General features: G+C 39.0%; 1 protein-coding gene across 7 annotated transcripts in view; it reads right to left on the reverse strand.

Annotated features, from left to right (window-relative positions):
* The window catches only part of PHACTR4 (phosphatase and actin regulator 4), a 137292-nt gene that overhangs the window by 58179 nt on the left and 60120 nt on the right, over positions 1-18993 (reverse strand). For all 7 annotated transcript variants that reach the window (XM_029227650.1, XM_029227647.1, XM_029227646.1 and 4 more), the window contains exon 2: positions 18297-18350. In XM_029227650.1, the coding sequence (XP_029083483.1) occupies positions 18297-18312 (16 nt within the window). In that variant the 5' untranslated portion in view covers positions 18313-18350. The remainder of the gene's footprint in view (positions 1-18296; positions 18351-18993) is intronic.

Consider the following 18993-nt stretch of genomic DNA (forward strand, 5'->3'; position numbering starts at 1 on the left):
TTTACACCTTTAACCCACATGTATGCTACTGGGAGCAATCATTATTAGCAATGTACAAGTGTGCTTCACCACCATGTACTCCTTAGGGAGTACCATACTCCCTAAGGTACTTAGGAGCCCCTAGTTTTTCCTATTTCTCCACGTTCACCAAATTTTCCTGTTAGATACGAGACAAAAACAATTAAAACAAAAAAACTCTACTTAAAGTCATCAGTATTAAACTGTTCAAACAACACAGATATAGAAAAGGCGATATAGATGCTATAAAGCAAGTTTTGTTTTAATAATTTCCTTAAGTACAAGTCATGTTGAATAACATGGCATGAAATTCCAATAACACAATTATTTTTATCTGTATAAAAACACTTACTCATTCTGCCTAGCATTAATAGTTTTTAATCTCCTCTCTGAGTGATGAAACTATATCTTATTCTTTTTTTAAAATTAATTTTTATTGGAGTATGGCTGCTTTACAATATTCTGTTAGCCTCCACTGCACAACAAAATGAATCAGCCACATATACAGATATCCCCTCCCTTTTGGACTTCCCTCCCATTTAGGTTACCACAGTGCATAAGGTAGAGTTCCCTGTGCTATACAGTATGTTCCCATCAGTTGTCTATTTTATACATAGCATCAGTAATGTATATTTGTCAATCCCAGTCTCCCAATTCCTGCCTCCCCACCCCTTTCTCCCTTGGTATCCATACATTTGTTCTCTACGTCTATGTCTCTACTTCTGCTTTGCAAATAAGATCACCTATGCCATTTTTCTAGATTCTTCACATATGCCTTATTATACGTTATTTGCTTTTCTCTTTCTGACTTACTTCACTCTGTATGACACTCTCTAGGTCCATCCACATCTCTACAAATGACCCAATTTCATTCCTTTTTATGACTAAGTAATATTCCATTTATATATGCACCACATCTTCTTTATCCATTCCTCTGTTGATGGACATTTAGCTTGCTTCCATGTCCTAGCTATTGTAAACAGTGCTGCTATGAACACTGGGGTGCATGCGTTTTTTTAAATTATGGTTTTCTCTAGGTATATATATACCCAGTAGTGGGATTGTTGGGTCATTTGGTGAAAGTATATCTTATTCTTTTTTTTGTTTGTTTTTTTTTGTCCTTCATGGCAGCTAGGGCAATGTGCCTGGGAAAACTTATTAAATGAATTAATGAATCACTCAGCCAGCCAATCACCCACCCATCCGCTTTTTCACCTTTTGATTGGTTAGGGTATGTAGTGAGTATGACAATAAATTATCAAGCAACACCAACTGGACTTCACTGTAACCAATGTTAAGCTACTGGCCCTGGATGCATTATGAGATTATAACTAGAAGTAACAAGCACACACCAAAGTGCTTCACCCCAGCAAGAATGTCTTTTCTTTGGTGCCACTTTTCTCCTTTACTATTTAAGACATAATTCTTACGGGTTCTTGCTATTCAAGCCCTTTGATTATCCAGCTCTATACTGAAGAGGGAAAAGACTGACCTGGGGTGGGGGGCGGGGTGTAAAATGGACAAAATAAAGCTGCTAGACCCATCTGCTTTACACCATTTAAATTCTTTTGGGAGATCAAAGAAGAAAAACAGAAGATACACAATCATCAAAAGAAACCTAAATCTGAAATTTTATAATGTTTGAATAGTCAAGTAAAATGTAGTATTTATTTAATATTCTCAGGCAGTGAAAAAAAAAGAAAGCTGTAGCTACAGACTGCAATCTGATATGATATCACTCTGGCTACCAAGAGATACACACACTAGTTTGATGAGGAAAAAACAAAACACAAATCTTTGGGACTTCCCTGGTGGTCCACTGGGTAAGACTCCGCACTCCCAATGCAGGGGGCCTGGGTTCGATCCCTGGTCGGGGAACCAGATCCTCCACGCATGACGCAACTAAAGAGTTTGCATGCCACAGCTAAGAATCTGCATGCCGCAACCAAGAAGACTGCAAACCATGCCTAAGAGCCTGTATGCCACAACGAAGATCCTGCATGCCGCAACTAAGATCCGATGCAGCCAGAATAAATATTAAACACACACACACACACACACACACACAAATCTTCATTGAGGAACTGAAGGCCATCAACATCATTCCACAAGATAGTCCATTATACTACTATCCCCCTCTTTTAATGGAAGCCTCCATTACGGGGTGTGTACGTGTGTGCACATCTGTGCGTGTTTTGGACTCCACTGATGTTTCATGTTGCAATCTTGTAAAAACTATCCTGCCTTTGAATCAAGTCAAAGCTCTATCATGAAAGGCCATTTTTAGTATGATAGAACTCTAGAGGGCCAAGAAGCCAACCACTGACGTTGTTTTGAAACTAATGGTCCCCTGCCTAATGGGAAATGTTCATATAAGTTTTATTACCAACTTTTAAATCCCACTGATCATACTTAACCTGAATTTGAAGTAAAGTTGAAGAAAAACATTTATTTATATTTTTATTTTGGCCGTGCCATGGGGCTTGCGGGATCTTAGTTCCCCGACCAGGAATTGAACCCGTGCCCCCTGCAACAGTGCAGAGTCTTAACCACTGGACCGGCAAGGAAGTCCCACTTATCACTTACTATTAAACCATAAAAATTTCAAGAACTTTAAAGTTTTTTTTTCTTTAGTAAAAATAATACACACTTTTAAATCTGAATATGCCAATACACTGTGCCATGCACACTGCTGTTTATCAAGGTTATTTCTTTAAGTAAATTGGGTAGATGGACACTCATAAATTTTCTTATTTCTTGACGTAACGCCTTTATTTACTTATCTATGATAGCAAATTTCTAGTTTTATAAGTTATGTGCTTTTCTTGGGCTTCCCTGGCGGAGCAGTGGTTGGGAGTCCGCCTGCCAATGCAGGGGACACGGGTTCGTGCCCCGGTCCGGGAGGATCCCACGTGCTGCAGAGCAGCTGGGCCCGTGAACCATGGCCGCTGAGCCTGCGCGTCCGGAGCCTGTGTTCTGCAACGGGAGAGGCCACAACAGTGAGAGGCCCACATACCGCAAAAAAAAAAAAAAAAAAAAAATTTATTCTAATATATATAAAAAATTTAATGATTCATTTTTGAACATTTAGTTTGCATTTATCAGCCATGTTACTGAATTCTTTTTCAGTTGATTCTTTTGGGAATATTTTTCTGAAGAGAGAATAATACTAGCCAACAACTATATACTTATTCTGTTTGTTATTGGAAACATACCTCTAATGATTGCTCATCTTACTGCACTAAGAACCCCCAAAATAATGTTAAATAAAGTAACAGTGGGCATTCTTGTCTTGTTCTTGCTCTAGTGGACATTTCTTCAGTATTTCACTGGTAAGTGTGCTAGTGTCTCTTGGTTTCAGATAGCTATTCTTTATCATATTAAAGGATTATGCAAGCATATTATAAAAGAAAAAAATGAACTAAAAGGATATACACAACATTCATGTTATGGGTTGTCACTGGAGAGTAGTGGTCAAAGGAGATTATAACTAACTTTTATAAATATGCCCTAATGTTACCAATTTTAAAATCAATTGAGTAGAAATATAGGTTCTTGTTATTATTTAAGTATTTTAGAATAAAAATAAATTATCCTATTCTTAGTGTAATAAAAGCTTTGAGTGGAATAGTTGAATTTTATCAAAAATTTTTGTGATCAGTAGAGATAAGCATATCGTTTTCCTCCTGTTTTTTTGACTTATCAATGTACTAATGTGTTATTATTTATAGTTTCCTTAATATAATACTTAGATCTTGAAAGAATTCCTCTTGGTTATATTCTTTTAATATACTCAGAGATCTGACATATCCAATGGGGAAAAAAAAAGTTCTAATCAGTATGTTAAAATAACTATATAGCTATAGTAATATAGTTATCTATAACTATATAGATAACTGCTCTAGAAAAAAACATGGAAGTAAATATATCAAAATATTATCAGTAGTTACCACAGGGTGGAAAGATCAAGTGTGACTTAAAATTTTCTACTTTACACCACTTTACATTTTCCGGAGGAAATATGTATTGTTTTTGAAATCAGAAAAAAATATAATAATGACTTGTTGAATTTAATCTGCAAGTACTTTATACAGACTTTCTACAACTATATTCATTAAGTGAGATAGGAAAAATTTCAATTTTCTTTTTGCACTATCTTTGTCAGCTCTCAGTTATCAAGATTTTGCTAATTTTATAAAATAAATGGGTGTACTTTCTTTTTCTCTACAGTGTGTGATATAGCATTATAATTATTTGCTTCTTCAAACAATTAATGAAACTGTCCATAAGAATCACTGGGGGACTTCCCTAGTGGTCCAGCGGTAAAGAATCCACCTTTCAATGCAGGGGACACGGGTTTGATCCCTGGTAAGGGAACTAAGATCTCAAATGCCACAGAGCAACTAAGCCCACATGCCACAACTACTGAGCTCATGCGCCTCAACGAGAGAGCCCATGTGCCACAAACTACAGAGCCCATGCACCCTGGAGCCTGCGCGCCACAACCAGAGAGAGAAAACCCGCTGCCACAACTAGGGAGAAACCTATGCACCATAATGAAGAGCCCGTGTGCTGCAACAAAGGATAGCACATGCCTCAACAAAGATCCCGTGTGCTGCAACTAAGACCCGACACAGCCAAAAAAAGAAAAAGAAAAACAAACAAAAAACAACTCACTGGGCTTAGATACATTTTAACATTTCGACCATGCCTGTTAGTCTATATGGGATTTTCATGTCTTGAGTCACTTTAGTAAATTATATTTCCCTAGAAAATTACCTATTTAATCAGGAATTTATTAATAAAGGTGTAAAAGTATGCAGTGGACAAAGGAGAATATTTTCAACTTCATACCATATACAAAAGTTAACTCAAAAAGAATCACTGACCTATATGTAAAACCTAAAAAGATAAAACATCTTGAAGGAAAAACAAAAATATCTTTCTGACCCTGAGTTGAACAAAGATTTCTTAGAAGATAAGGAACACTAACCAAAAAAGAAAAAAATGGACTTCATCAATTAAAAACGTCTGCTAATAAGACAAACCACAGGCTGGGAAAAAAACATTTGTATAGTAACACTTATAAAGAACTTGTATGTGGACCATGTAAAAAACTCTCACGGGCTTCCCTGGTGGCACAGTGGTTGAGAGTCCGCCTGCCGATGCAGGGGACACGGGTTCGTGCCCCGGTCCGGGACGATCCCACATGCCGTGGAGTGGCTAGGCCCGTGAGCCATGGCCGCGGAGCCTGCGCGTCCGGAGCCTGTGCTCCGCAGCGGGAGAGGCCACAGCAGTGAGAGGCCCGTATACTGCAAAAAACCAAAAATCTCTCACAACTCAATAATAATAAGCCAATTTTTAAAAAGATCAAGATCTGAACAGACATTTCATCAGAGAAAAGATATGCATGGCAAATAAACACATGAAAAGTTACTCAATATTATTAGTCATGAGGAAACTGCATATTAAAACCACAATGAGATACCGCTATACACCTATTAGAATGGCCAAAATCCAAAACACTGACAGCACCAAATGCTGGAGCAATAGGAGCTCTCATTCATTGCTGATGGGAACACCAAATAGTACAGCCACTCAGGAAGACAATCTGGCAGTTTCTTAAAAAACTAAACATACCCTTACCATACACTCCAACAACTGTACCCTTGGTATTTACCCAAATAATTGAAAACTTATATCCACACAAAACCTACACACATGTTTATAGCAACTTTATTCATAACTGCCATAATTTGGAAGCAACCAAGATGCTCTTCAGTAGGTAAAGGATAAATAAGCCATGATACATTCAAACAATGGAATATTTTTCAGTGCTAAAAAGAAAAGAGCTATCAAGCCACGAAAAGAGGAACCTTAAATGCATACTACTAGGTGACAAAAGTCAATCTGGAAAAGCTACGTATGGGGGCTTCCCTGGTGGCGCAGTGGTTGAGAGTCTGCCTGCCGATGCAGGGGACACGGGTTCGTGCCCCGGTCCGGGAAGATCCCACATGCCGCGGAGCGGCTGGGCCCGTGAGCCATGGCCGCTGAGCCTGCGTTTCCGGAGCCTGTGCTCCGCAACGGGAGAGGCCACAACAGTGAGAGGCCCACGTAAAAAAAAAAAAAAAAAAAAGCTACGTATGAAAAAGCTACTGTATGATTCCAACTTTATGACATTATGGAAAATTAAACTTAAAAGCTTTTGCACAGCAAAGGAAACCATAAACAAGACAAAAAGACAATCCTCAGGATGGGAGAAAATATTTGCAAATGAAACAACAAGCAAAGGATTAATCTCCAAAATATACAAACAGCTCATGGAGCTCAATATCAAAAAAACAAACAATCCAATTTAAAAATGGGAGGAAGGCCTAAATAGACATTTCACCAAGGAAGACATACAGATGGCCAAGAGGCACATGAAAAGATGCTCAACATCACTAATTATTAGAGAAATGCAAATCAAAACTACAATGAGGTATCACTTCACACTGGTCAGAATGGTCATTATCAAAAAATCTAGAAACAATAAATGCTGGAAAGGGTGTGATGAAAAGGGAACCCTCCTGCACTGTTGGTGGGAATGTAAATTGATAGAACCACTATGGAAAACAGTATGGAGGTTCCTTAAAAAACTAAAAATAGAACTACCGTATGACCCAGCAATCCCACTACTGGGCACATACCCTGAGAAAACCATAATTCAAAAAGAGACATGTAGGGCTTCCCTGGTGGCACAGTGGTTAAGAATCCGCCTGCCAATGCAGGGGACATGGGTTCGAGCCCTGCCTGGTCCGGGAAGATCCCACATGCTGCGGAGCAACTAAGTCCGTGTGCCACAGCTACTGAGCCTGTGCTCTAGAGCCCGCGAGCCACAACTACTGAAGCCCGCGCGCCTAGAGCCCATGCTCCGCAGAAAGAGAAGCCACTGCAATGAGAAGCCTGCGCACCACAATGAAGAGTAGCCCCCACTCGCCGCAACTAGAGAAAGCTTGTGCATAGCAATGAAGACCCAACACAGCCAAAAATCAATAAATAAAATAAATTAATTAAAAAAAAAGAGAGACATGTACCACAATGTACATTGCAGCACTATTTTCAATAGCCTGGACATGGAACCAACCTAAATGTTCATTGACAGATGAATGGATAAAGATGTGGCACATATATACAATAGAATATTACTCATCCATAAAAAGAAACAAAATTGAGTTATTTGTAGTGAGGTGGATGGACCTAGAGTCTGTCATACAGAGTGAACTAAGTCAGAAAGAGAAAAACAAATACCGTATGCTAACACATATATATGGAATCTAAAAAAAAAAAAATGGTACTGATGAACCTAGTTGCAGGGCAGGAATAAAGAGGTAGACATATAAAATGGACTTGAGGACATGGGGTGGGAAGGGGAAGCTGGGGCGAAGTGAGAGTAGCATCGACATATATACACTACCGAATGTAGAATAGTTGGCTGGTGGAAAGCAGCAGCACAGCACAGGGAGATCGGCTCGGTGCTTTGCGATGACCTAGAGGGGCGGGATAGGGAGGATGGGAGGGAGACTCAAGAGGAGGGGATATGGGGACATCTGTGTGCATATGGCTGATTCGCTTTGTTGTGCAACAGAAACTAACACGGTATTGTGAAGCAATTATACTCCAATAAAGATCTACTAAAAAAACCAAAAAAAAAATGAAAAAAAAGGCATGAAAGGAATGAACTACTGATACATGCAACAACATGTATGAATTTTGACAGCTTTATGCTAAGTGAAAAACCAGACAAAAGGCTACATATTGGGGCTTCCCTGGTGGCGCAGTGGTTGAGAGTCCGCCTGCTGATGCAGGGAACATGGGTTCGTGCCCTGGTCCGGGAAGATCCCACATGCCACGGAGCGGCTGGGCCCGTGAGCCATGGCTGGGAGAGGCCACAGCAGCGAGAGGCCCGTGTACCGCAAAAAAAAAAAAAAAAGAAAGGCTACATGTTGTATAATTCTGACTACAAAAGGTAAGCAGGGAACTTTTGGTATGGAAGGAAGTACTCTTCATCTTGATTGCGGTGGTAGTTACATGATTTTACGTGTTTATCAAAAAAAAGAACTATTATATACTTAAAAAGGGTAAATTTTATTGTATATAAATTGTATCTCAATTTATATTTTTTTATAATTTATATTTTTTAAAAATTTATAATTTTTTTATAATTTGACTTATTTATAATCTGACTTATTTTTTTTAGAAAGGAATTCTAAGGAGCACCTTGTAACTGCTTAACACAGACCAAAAGCTCCATAAGAACAGAGATTACATCTTATTAGTGATCATAATTAATAAGAATATTACAGCTACTGTATGTTCACTATGTGGTTACAATGCTAAGCACATTATAAGTACTAATTCATTTAATTCTTTTAATAAAAATTTATTTATTTATTTATTTTTGGCTGAGTCAGGTCTTCATTGCTGTATGCGGGCTTTAGTTGTGGCGAGCAGGGGCTACTCTTCGTTGCGGTGTGTTCTCATTGCGGTGGCTTCTCTTGTTATGGAGCACGGGCTTTAGGTGTGCAGGCTTCAGTAGTTGTTGCTCACGGGCTCTAGAGCACAGGCTCAGTATTTGTGGCACACAGGCTTAGGTGCTCCGCAGCACGTGGGATCTTCCCAGACCAGGGCTCAAACCCGTATCCCCTGCATGGCAGGCACATTCTTTTTTTTTTCCTTTTTAAAATTTTATTTATTTATTTATTTATGGCTGCATTGGGTCTTTGTTGTTGGGTCTTCGTTGCTGCATGTGGGCTTTCTCTAGTTGCGGTGAGCGGGGGCTACTCTTCGTTGTGGTGCATGGGCTTCTCATTGCGGTGGCTTCTCTTGTTGCAGAGCTCAGGTTCTAGGCATGCGGGCTTCAGTAGTTGTGGCATGTGGGCTCTAGAGTGCAGGCTCAGTAGTTGTGGTGCATAGGCTTAGTTACTCCACGGCATGTGGGATTTCCTGGACCAGGGCTCGAACCCGTGTCCCCTGCATTTGCAGGCTCTCAACCACTGTGCCACCAGGGAAGTCCCAAGCAGGCAGATTCTTAACCACTGTGCCACCAGGGAAGTCCCCATTTAATTTTTATAGCAACCTTGTGGGAAAGGTAAAATTCAAAAGGTACTTTAGGGATAAACTTAAGATTAGAGAGTAACTGTCTTGCCCAAAAGGACACAGCCACGAAGTGGCAGAACTGGGATCTGAAACCAAGTTTGCTTACCCCAGAGCCTGAGGGCTTAACTGTTAGGATATACTGCTTTGTTGATTTTGCTTAGTGTTTAGTGAACAAATGAATGGATGAGGAACAAGTCAACTATGATGGAGTTTGGTAGGGTAGGCTGAATCTATTGACAGTTCATAGGAAGAATAAAACATATACATATTTAAAAGGACACATTATTAAGTAGAGATGTAAAGTGGTAATTTTAGGTGTAGCAGGTAAGCTGTGAATGTAGAATGACCATGATAGTCTTTAATACCCTTTAACAATACCCTTTTATTCTTTTACCTCTTTTAAGAAATAATTTTACATATTTTAATATTTGACACTGAGGAATACAAAGAAGGAACTAAAACACCCATAACCCTACAATCCAGATAAAATCCTTTTTCACATTTAAAAAACCAAAAGTAATATATGTATATAGATGAAAACGCAAACCACACAGGAAGATACAAAATGATAAGTGAAAACCTTCTATCCTTCCTTTTTTTTTTTTTTCTTTTTTTTCCGTGCTGCGCAGCTAGTGGGTATCTTACTTAGTTCCCTGACCAGGGATTGAACTCAGGCCTATGGTAGCAAAAGCTCAGAGTCCTAACCACTGGACCACCAGGGAATTCCCACTATCCCTCCCTTTTAATTTTCATTCTTATAATCATTGCCTATGTAGTGTCCAAGACACATTAAAAAATATATATATATATTTATTTATTTTGGCTGTGCTGGGTCTTAGTTGCGGCATGCGGACTCTTAGTTGCGGCATGCGTGCAGGATCTAGTTCCCTGACCAGGGCCTGAACCCCAGCCCCCTGCATTGGGAGCGTGAGTCTTAACCACTGGACCACCAGGGAAATCCCTGTCCAAGACACACTGATGAAGGGCTCAGTATGCAGAAATAAATTCAGATGGCAAATCATCTACACATTTAGTCCACCTATCATACTTTCTATGATTTTCTAGGGAGTAAGTAGCAATCAGAAGTGATGAAAAGTGGTGAGACGATATGGGAGATGGTCCAGAATGTCAGCATCACTACTTTTCAGGCTTGCATGACTACAAAGATGGCTCATCTTTTTCTATTGACAGAAAAAAATAATTACAGAGCATCTGTGTTATTAAAGTTCATAGTGTTCTACTATAAACTGGTGTTCTATGCACTCTATTTCCCTTAAGATTGTTAATTCTATCTTATGCAGAAAATTTAAAACCACTATAAGAAATACATACAAATATTGCCTACTATTGAGCAGTAGGATGTAACAGTAAAAAATCTTGCCCTTCATAAGTTATACTCTTAACAGGAAATAAGGTGACAGAAGAGATTTAATATACATATAATAATGCTATATTAAATTTCTATTGAACACCACAGGGAGAAAAATAGAAGTAACATCATTTTTGGCATTGTTTAATTCCAGAGGAATTTATCTCCTACACCTTAAGAATCTCAAAACTAATTAAGTTCATATTTTGCCTTCACTCTTAAAGAGAAGGGAGGGAAGGGCTGTGTTATTAGCATATTTTGAGCTTCAAGTACTAATAACATGATAACATCACAAAAAATTTTCCCGTGAACTTAAGTGAAATGCATTAGTCTTGAGCATGGTTCCTTAACAAATGTCCTTGAAAGGTTAGGAAAACCCCCTTTAAAACATAATAATGATTTATAAATTCAGATTCAGAATAGGAAGAAAACAATTGACTTTATTTGTTTAGGATATGGTTTCTGTTTTCCACTTCAACAAACTGATTCTCATATTTCCTATGTGATACAAATTCTAATCTAAAGGTGATATTACCTTGTTTAATCTGTTTAATCTGTTCCCAGAATACCATGCATATGAATAAAGCCTTTGCACCTAGCTTGAAATTCAGGCTTCACACCAACAATCTATCTCATTAAATAATTATTTCATCAAACACAACCAAAATTTTTTTTTTCAACAAACTGTGCTCTCTTCTGTGGAAGGGAGGGTATATAGAAACTTAATGAAGTTGTTAGAAAATTTAAAACATTTTGAGAAGGCAATTTAGTATATACAGATCCTCTCCTACCCCAAAAAACCTTTTAGAAGAAGTTTCATATGCCAGGGTTTCAGCCCCTTTTCCTGGGTGTGCTACAGAGAGAATGGCTGTTAACCCATAAACATCTGAGAAGGGAGGAAGAAAGCAGAAGCAGGAATAAGCCATTTTTAAAAGTAGCGGGGTATGAAGCATCACAGTAGCTTAAAATGTATACGTATTTTCTCTGGACCCTGTCTTCCCCCAGCACTTATGTACAGTGTAGCCCTTACTTTAAAAAAGAAAACTAGTAGCTTATACCAATATAAATTAACAATGAACACTTTCACTGTATTCTACCAGGTCCCTTTGAAAGGAAAGGGAATAAAATAAGGAGAATCAGGGTAAAAGCTGTTTGATTCCTTTACCACCTTCCTCATTCCATGACCTTGAATGTCTGTCCCATACCAACCCTGGCAGAATTCTGGAGGCCTGTTTTCTGGAAGGGATAAAACAAATGGTCTCTGGACTGGGGGACTCAAAAGGCGGTTGACGGTGGGAACAGAGCATGAAAAACTGAGGGGAATTGAGTGAACATAATGAATACTGAATGCAGCAACCCTCCCAGTCTTCATCACCCTTTACCCCAGTGATGAGAAGACTCCGCCCCTTGAACCCTGATACTGATAACAGACATGTTCCTCAACAATAGGGACAAGAAGCTCACACTATAGTAAGGCCCAAAGGCAACCAGCCTATGCATTTAAAGCTTCTAATTTAAAGCTCACCACTCTTAATCACAAGCAGACAGCTAATTATTACTAGACTTCAGAGGAAAACTCTTACATAAGAGAGATCAAAACAAACAAAGGAAAACAACTTTGGGGGAAAAGAGCCTATGCAGGGCAAAGTAAATCTGTTGAAACAATAAAGAATATTATGAAAGAAATATTCAGAGAATAAAAAAGACCTCCTAGGGACTTCCCTGGCGGTCCAGTGGTTAAGACTTCACCTTCCAATGCAGGGGGTGTGGGTTCGATCCCTGGTCAGGGAGCTAAGATCACAAGTGGCCTTGAGGCTAAAAAACCAAAACATAAAGCAGAAGCAATATTGTAACAAATTCAATAAAGACTTTAAAAATGGTCCACATCAAAAAAAAAATCTAAAAAAAAAAAGAATTCCTAGAAATTATAAAACATAATAGTAGAAAAGAAATTTTTTTTTTTTTTTTTTGCCGTACGCGGGCCTCTCACTGTTGTGGCCTCTCCCATTGCGGAGCTCAGGCTCCGGACGCGCAGGCTCAGCGGCCATGGCTCACAGGCCCAGCCACTCCGCGGCATGTGGGATCTTCCCAGACCGGGGCATGAACCCGTGGCCCCTGCATGGGCAGGCGGACTCTCAGCCACCGCGCCACCAGGGAAGCCTGAAAAGAAAAATTTAATAGAATATAAAGATGAAGAAATCTTTCAGGAGGTAGAGCTAAAGAAAAAAAGATATGAAAATTAGAGAACTATTTCAGGAGTCCATCATCAAGCAGCTATTGGCAATCAAGAAAGAAGAAGAGGGAGTTCCCTGGTGGTCCAGTGGTTAGGAATCCACCTTCCAAAGCAGGGGACGCAGGTTTGTCCCTGGTCAGGGAACTAAGATCCCACATGCTGTGGGGCAACTAAGCCCAAGCGCCACAAATAAGACCTGACGGAGAAAGAAAGGAAGGAAGGAAGGACGGAAGGAAGGAAGGACGGAAGGAAGGAAGGAAGGAAGGAAGGAAGGAAGGAAGGAAGGAAGGAAGGAAGGAAGGAAGGAATAAATAAATAAATAAATAAATAAATAAATATATATATATTAGAAAGAAAGCAGAAGACATGGGATTTAGGAAACAAAAGAGCCAACACAGGAGAGAAGCAGAGTTCCCAGGTGAATAAGAATACCCCAGGATGACAGCTGTGTACCACACACAGGAAGACACCTGTCCATATTGGAGCAGTGTGACTCAAGAGACATACTGAAGGCTATTGTCACCAAGATCTCTGCTGCCATTTACTCTCTTTTTAAAGATAAGAAGATAGTGCCCAGGTGAGCTCATCTTGACTAAATGCTGGTGAATTTCTTCTCAAAATACTGAGCTGCCTAATGAGCTCAGAACACTCATTTCACCCACAGAAGTGTTCTTTAACTTATTCCTAAAAGCTTCAGGTAGGTCGTGATCAACTTAGGAGAGACCACAGAGCAGCTCACTCTCTCTGACCATACTTCTGCCAAGTGTCCAAGATTGAAGCCCTGCCCAAAACAATTTCCAGGACTAAGTCTTGACTCTGTCTATGACTTCCACAGAAGAGACTCTGAAAATTAGGAAACTGAAGCAGGTATGGTCCACTGATGTCTGGGTATCCCCCAAGATCCTTTCAGGACCCAAGAGGTACAATGATATACTTAATAATACTAAAGAATTAGTTGCCTTTTTCACCATGTTGACACTGGTACTAAGGGTACAAAAGCAATGGTGAGCAAAACTGCTGGCACCTTCACACATATCAAGGCAGTAGCACCAAACTGTAGTAGGACGCATAATCTTCACCACTACATAATTCCAGTTAAAAATAATAATGCCAATTTAAGAATATCCCTGATAAAGCCGTAAACACTATTATTAGTTTTAATGAATCTCAAGCCCTCTATGTGTCTTTTTACTATTTTGCATGATGAAATGGTAAGTACAATGGTTACCTTCAGGAAAGGCACCTGTGTAATTGAGTTGCAAGCTGAACTGGCCAGTTTCATGAAGTACCGCTTTTACTGGAAAGACTGAATGACAAACTATTTTGTTCAAGCTTAGATATTTCACAGATATTTTCTCAAAAATGAATGGAGCCTGTCACTACAAATAAAACTGACAGTACTTGTTGCCAGTGATATATGTCAAGCTTTCAAGAGAAAATTCTAATTTTGGAAAACATATCCACTAGAGTGAGCCTGCCAACTTCCCAATATTTAAAGACTTTTCTGGTGAGATCAGTGGTGGCATTAACAATGTGATTTCAGAATATTATATAATAAAATGTGTAAACATCTGTCCATGTAAGAAAGGTCCTAGAGGCCTTAGGTCTGTCCCACTAGAATGTGATGGGTAAAAATCTCTCACTTTAAGTTTCAGAATGCAACAAATAATTCTTTTCCAATGTATCTACATAACTGTTAGTTAACCTAACTGTAACAAAATTATCAACCATCTTCCAGGGGCTCCATCTTCTTAGAAACAAATTCATTTTACATTCAGAATTCTTTTCCTTTTCAAATGGCACTGAGTGGACCATAACTCAATAAACCAGATTCTTATCATATGTATGTTTTGTGAACAATTAAAAAAAAAACCCTACAAACTATTATGCATAAAATAAGCTACAAGGATATATTGTACAACACAGGGAATATAACCAAATTAAATTAAAAAAATAAAAATAAAGTATAAGGGCTTCCCTAGTGGCGCAATGGTTAAGAATCCGCCTGCCAGTGTAGAGGACACGAGTTCGAGCCCTGGTCTGGTAAGATCCCACATGCCGCGGAGCAACTAAGCCTGTGTGCCACAACTACTGAGCCTGCGCTCTAGAGCCCAAGAGCACAACTACTGAACCCGCCGTGCTGCAACTACTGAAGCCCGCGCGCCTAGAGCCCGTGCTCCGCAACAAGAGAAGCTACCGCAATGAGAAGCCTGCGCACCGCAACAAAGAGCAGCCCCCGCTCACAGCAACTAGAAAAAGCCCGCGCACAGCAACAAAGACCCAATGCAGCCAAAAATAATAAATAAATAAATAAATAAATAAATAAAAGTATAAGAGGAAAAAATCCTCTCACTAGCACAGAAGACAAACCTTTTCTCATATTAGTGATCAAAAGCACATATTAATTTATATTTCAACTGACTACTAGCCAACTATAACTTCCATAGCAACTTTCCCTTTGGTATTCTCTAGTAAATTTAAATTATATTTAAGTTGAATTTAATTAGCTTAATAAGTTTAATTAATTAGATTAAATTCCATTTAAGTTATGTTTAAGTTAGGTGAGGTAAGGAGGTCACTCAGCAGAAAAAAAAAATGTTTCCCATAAAAGCCTTTGGAGTTGTCGTACGTTACGCTAGTTTATCATATGAACATGTTCTTTAGGATTTGTCACCAGGCAACTATATCAACTCGATTCACCAAATTGTTCATAAACAACGCCCTTAAGAATTAATTTGTAAAGAAACTGCAAATTTATGAATAAAGTACTGACTGCCCTCTAGTGTTCAAAATAAGGATTTCACTGATGAGCTAGATGCAATGTACACTACAGGGTGAAAACAGCCGAACTCCTAAAGAAGCCATTTAGGGTCACTAAAATCAGAGGAGAAATTCTGATCTGGCAAGGTTTTCAACAACAGTCTTTTCAAAGCAAGACAACAAGCTATTAATCTGAGCTATCTGATTACTTACTTGTACCAGGTGCCCAAAGAGCCTAATTTCAGTCATCTACAGTAACTGTGTGTGAGTAGAATGTAAATTTGGAACCTTTTTTACACTACTACTTCAAGTTACACTGCTATAAAATGAGATTCAGACTTTTCCCCATTTGGTGAAGAAGCACAAAATGCTCGAATCAAAACTTGCCTCTTGGGCTTCCCTGGTGGCGCAGTGGTTGAGAGTCCGCCTGCCGATACAGGGGACACGGGTTCGTGCCCCAGTCTGGGAAGACCCCACATGCCGCGGAGCGGCTGGGCCCGTGAGCCATGGCTGCTGAGCCTGCGCGTCCGGAGCCTGTGCTCCGCAACGGGAGAGGCCACAACTGTGAGAGGCCCGCGTACCGCAAAAAAAAAAAAAGCAAACCTGCCTCTTGGGACTTCCATGGTGGCGCAGTGGTTAAGAATCCACCCACCAATGCAGGGGACACGACTTTGATCCCTGGTCCGGGAAGATCCCACATGCCGCGGAGCAACTAAGCCCATGCACCACAACTACTGAAGCCTGCGTGCCTGGAGCCCTTGCTCCACAAGAGAAGCCACCACAATGAGAAGCCCAGCGCACTGCAACAAAGAGTAGCCACCCTGCTCACCACAACTAGAGAAAGCCCGCGCGCAGCAATGAAGACCCAACGCAGCCAAAAAAATAATAATAATAAATAAATAAAATAAAAGTACCTATCCTTTAAAGAAACAAAAACAAAAACAAAACCTGCCTCTAGCATAATGAGGTTAAACAAGGAAAACTTTCTCTGGTTGCTTTTTTTTTTGCTGATGCATATAAAGTGGGAAGTACGTCCTAACTAGTCTTCCAAGTGTATATAATATGTGGGTTTTTTTTTTTTTTTTGGCTGTCACACTTTTAATTGTGGGAGGTACAATATGCATCAATGTACAAGAATGTTTTACATACTCATTAGCATAGTGATTAATGTAAATTTAAGGATATACAACGTGTTAAACCTAAAAAACTACAAAGTTTCCTGCAACTTAAGATAATGGAAAGGCTCCTTAAGTTTTTACACACCACCTTTACTTTTAAAATTCTAAATGGTATGGGGGGAACTAAAAAATATTCTAATGAAGCTGTACGGCAATGACACTGGAATTGTGAAGTTTTCCCCCAAAGGGCTTTCTAGATGACCACAGGACAAATTTTAAAAAGTATTTCCAATAACATGTAGGCAAGGTGAGTAGCTTAATAGTTTAAAAGCCTGGGGACTTCCCTGGTGGCGCAGTGGTGAGGAATCCACCTGCCAATGCAGGGGACACGGGTTCAATCCCTGGCCTGGGAAGATCCCACATGCCGCGGAGCAACTAAGCCCGTGCACCATGACTACTGAAGCCCACGTGCCTAGAGCCTGTGCTCCGCAAAAAGAGAAGCCACCGCAATAAGAAGCCTATGCACTGCAACTAGCCCCCACTCGCCGCAACTAGAGAAAGCCTGTGCACAGCAATGAAGACCCAACGCAGCCAAAAATAAATAAATAAATAAATAAAATGCTGTGGATTCAGAACACAATGATAAAAAATAAAATAAAAGCCTGGAAAGCAGCTAAGATGTCTCATCTTAGAGAATTTTAAAACATGGTAGAAATACCATTTCTCTCCTACAGAGAAACTTTTTAAAGCACGGATATAACTCTACGGATACTAAAGAAACATCAATAGTTTTCAAAAAGCTTCAATAAACACCCCAAGGCACAAGTGTTCAAACTGGCCTACTAACTATCTCAGACCGTATCTCTCTTTGAAATTGCAGTCAATAGGAAAACAGAGTTCAATACACAGTGACTGACTTCTTAGTCAAAAAGGTAGATACAAAACCTTTGTGTATCTAGATTTATACTCCCTTAACCATGTTGTTACAGAATTTAAAACTTATTATTCTAACTTGCCAACTGGTTCTTTGCTGTATTTGAAGTAACTAACATTCTAGAGCATTAGGTCTCAAAGTGTGGTCTAGGAACTACTAGAGATGACGCATAGCAATGTCAGAATTACTTTTTATATTCCAAAAGTGTTATTTTCCTTTTCACTCTCATTAGCTCCAATCAGTCAATTCTCCAGAGTCTACAGGGTATGTGATAACAAAACAGATTAAATGCAGAAGCAGATATGTGAATCCAGCTGTCTTCTATTAAACCAGACATTAAAGAGATTTGCAAAATGTAAAACAATGCCACTCTTCTTGTTACTCTTTTTTATTTGGGGAGTTATTTTTCATTAAAAAATTTTATTTATATAACATATAATGGGTTTATTAATGTTATTTTGAAATGAATTAATATTTTTAAATGTCTATTTTAATTTGTAATATAGTAAATATCAATAGATATAAATCATACAAACAAAGCTCTTTGGGGCCCTCAATTATACTTCAGAGTATAAAGGGATCCTGAGGCCAAAAAGTTTGAGAACTGATAAACTAGAGAGCTTAGCACACTAAGCATGAAAAAAATCAATTTATTCTCAAAGCTTTAATGGAGGTAAGGATAAAACACAAATATTATTTACTAAGAAAAATGTAGGTGATACTCACCAAATGGATCTTCCATGCCACTATTAACCAGTTTAGGGAGGTGGTATATAGTTTCTAAAAAGAGAAAAAAGTAAATGATATACTTAAAATATAAAATCCATCACCTTTTATATTTCTTAAAATATAAACCCAATTCAGTAACACTGATCATAGTTTAAAACTAGAACATTATAGAAATGTACAACTTATTAAGTGAGAACATTGCCAACCGGGATTTATTTTAAGGGGGTTGAGGTACAGATATAAGTTCCCTTTCCAATCTCCATCTTGAATTTACTGGAGTGTAAGGAAAAAAGCAAGTTAAAAAAATTTTTTTTTATTTTTTAGGGAGGGGGGACAAAGGGAAAAAGGGAGGGGTGGGGAAGGGGAGAGGGAAGAAGGGAGGGAAGGAGAGAGAGCAGCAAAAAGCCAAATTTTTATGCAAAAAAACCCCAAACAAACAAAACTCACAAAACTCACATAAACATCTGGGAAAGCACATGAGGATATCATAGAATGAAGGAATTGGTTTTGCCTGAGGAAAGTAGAAAGTAAGTTAAAAATGCTCAAGTATTAAAATAAAACAAAAAAATTTTGAAAAAAGTCGAATAAGTATAGATATTCAACCTCCTTCACCCTTAATCAAAACAAGGATCGAATCTGCCCAATCTTGCTTTTTTATCTCTTTCATAGTTTTCATCCCAAGGGCACTCCTTAG

Source organism: Monodon monoceros, unplaced genomic scaffold (genome assembly GCF_005190385.1).
Source record: "Monodon monoceros isolate NGI ecotype Baffin Bay Population unplaced genomic scaffold, NGI_Narwhal_1 Super_Scaffold_18, whole genome shotgun sequence".
Lineage (NCBI taxonomy): Eukaryota > Metazoa > Chordata > Mammalia > Artiodactyla > Monodontidae > Monodon > Monodon monoceros.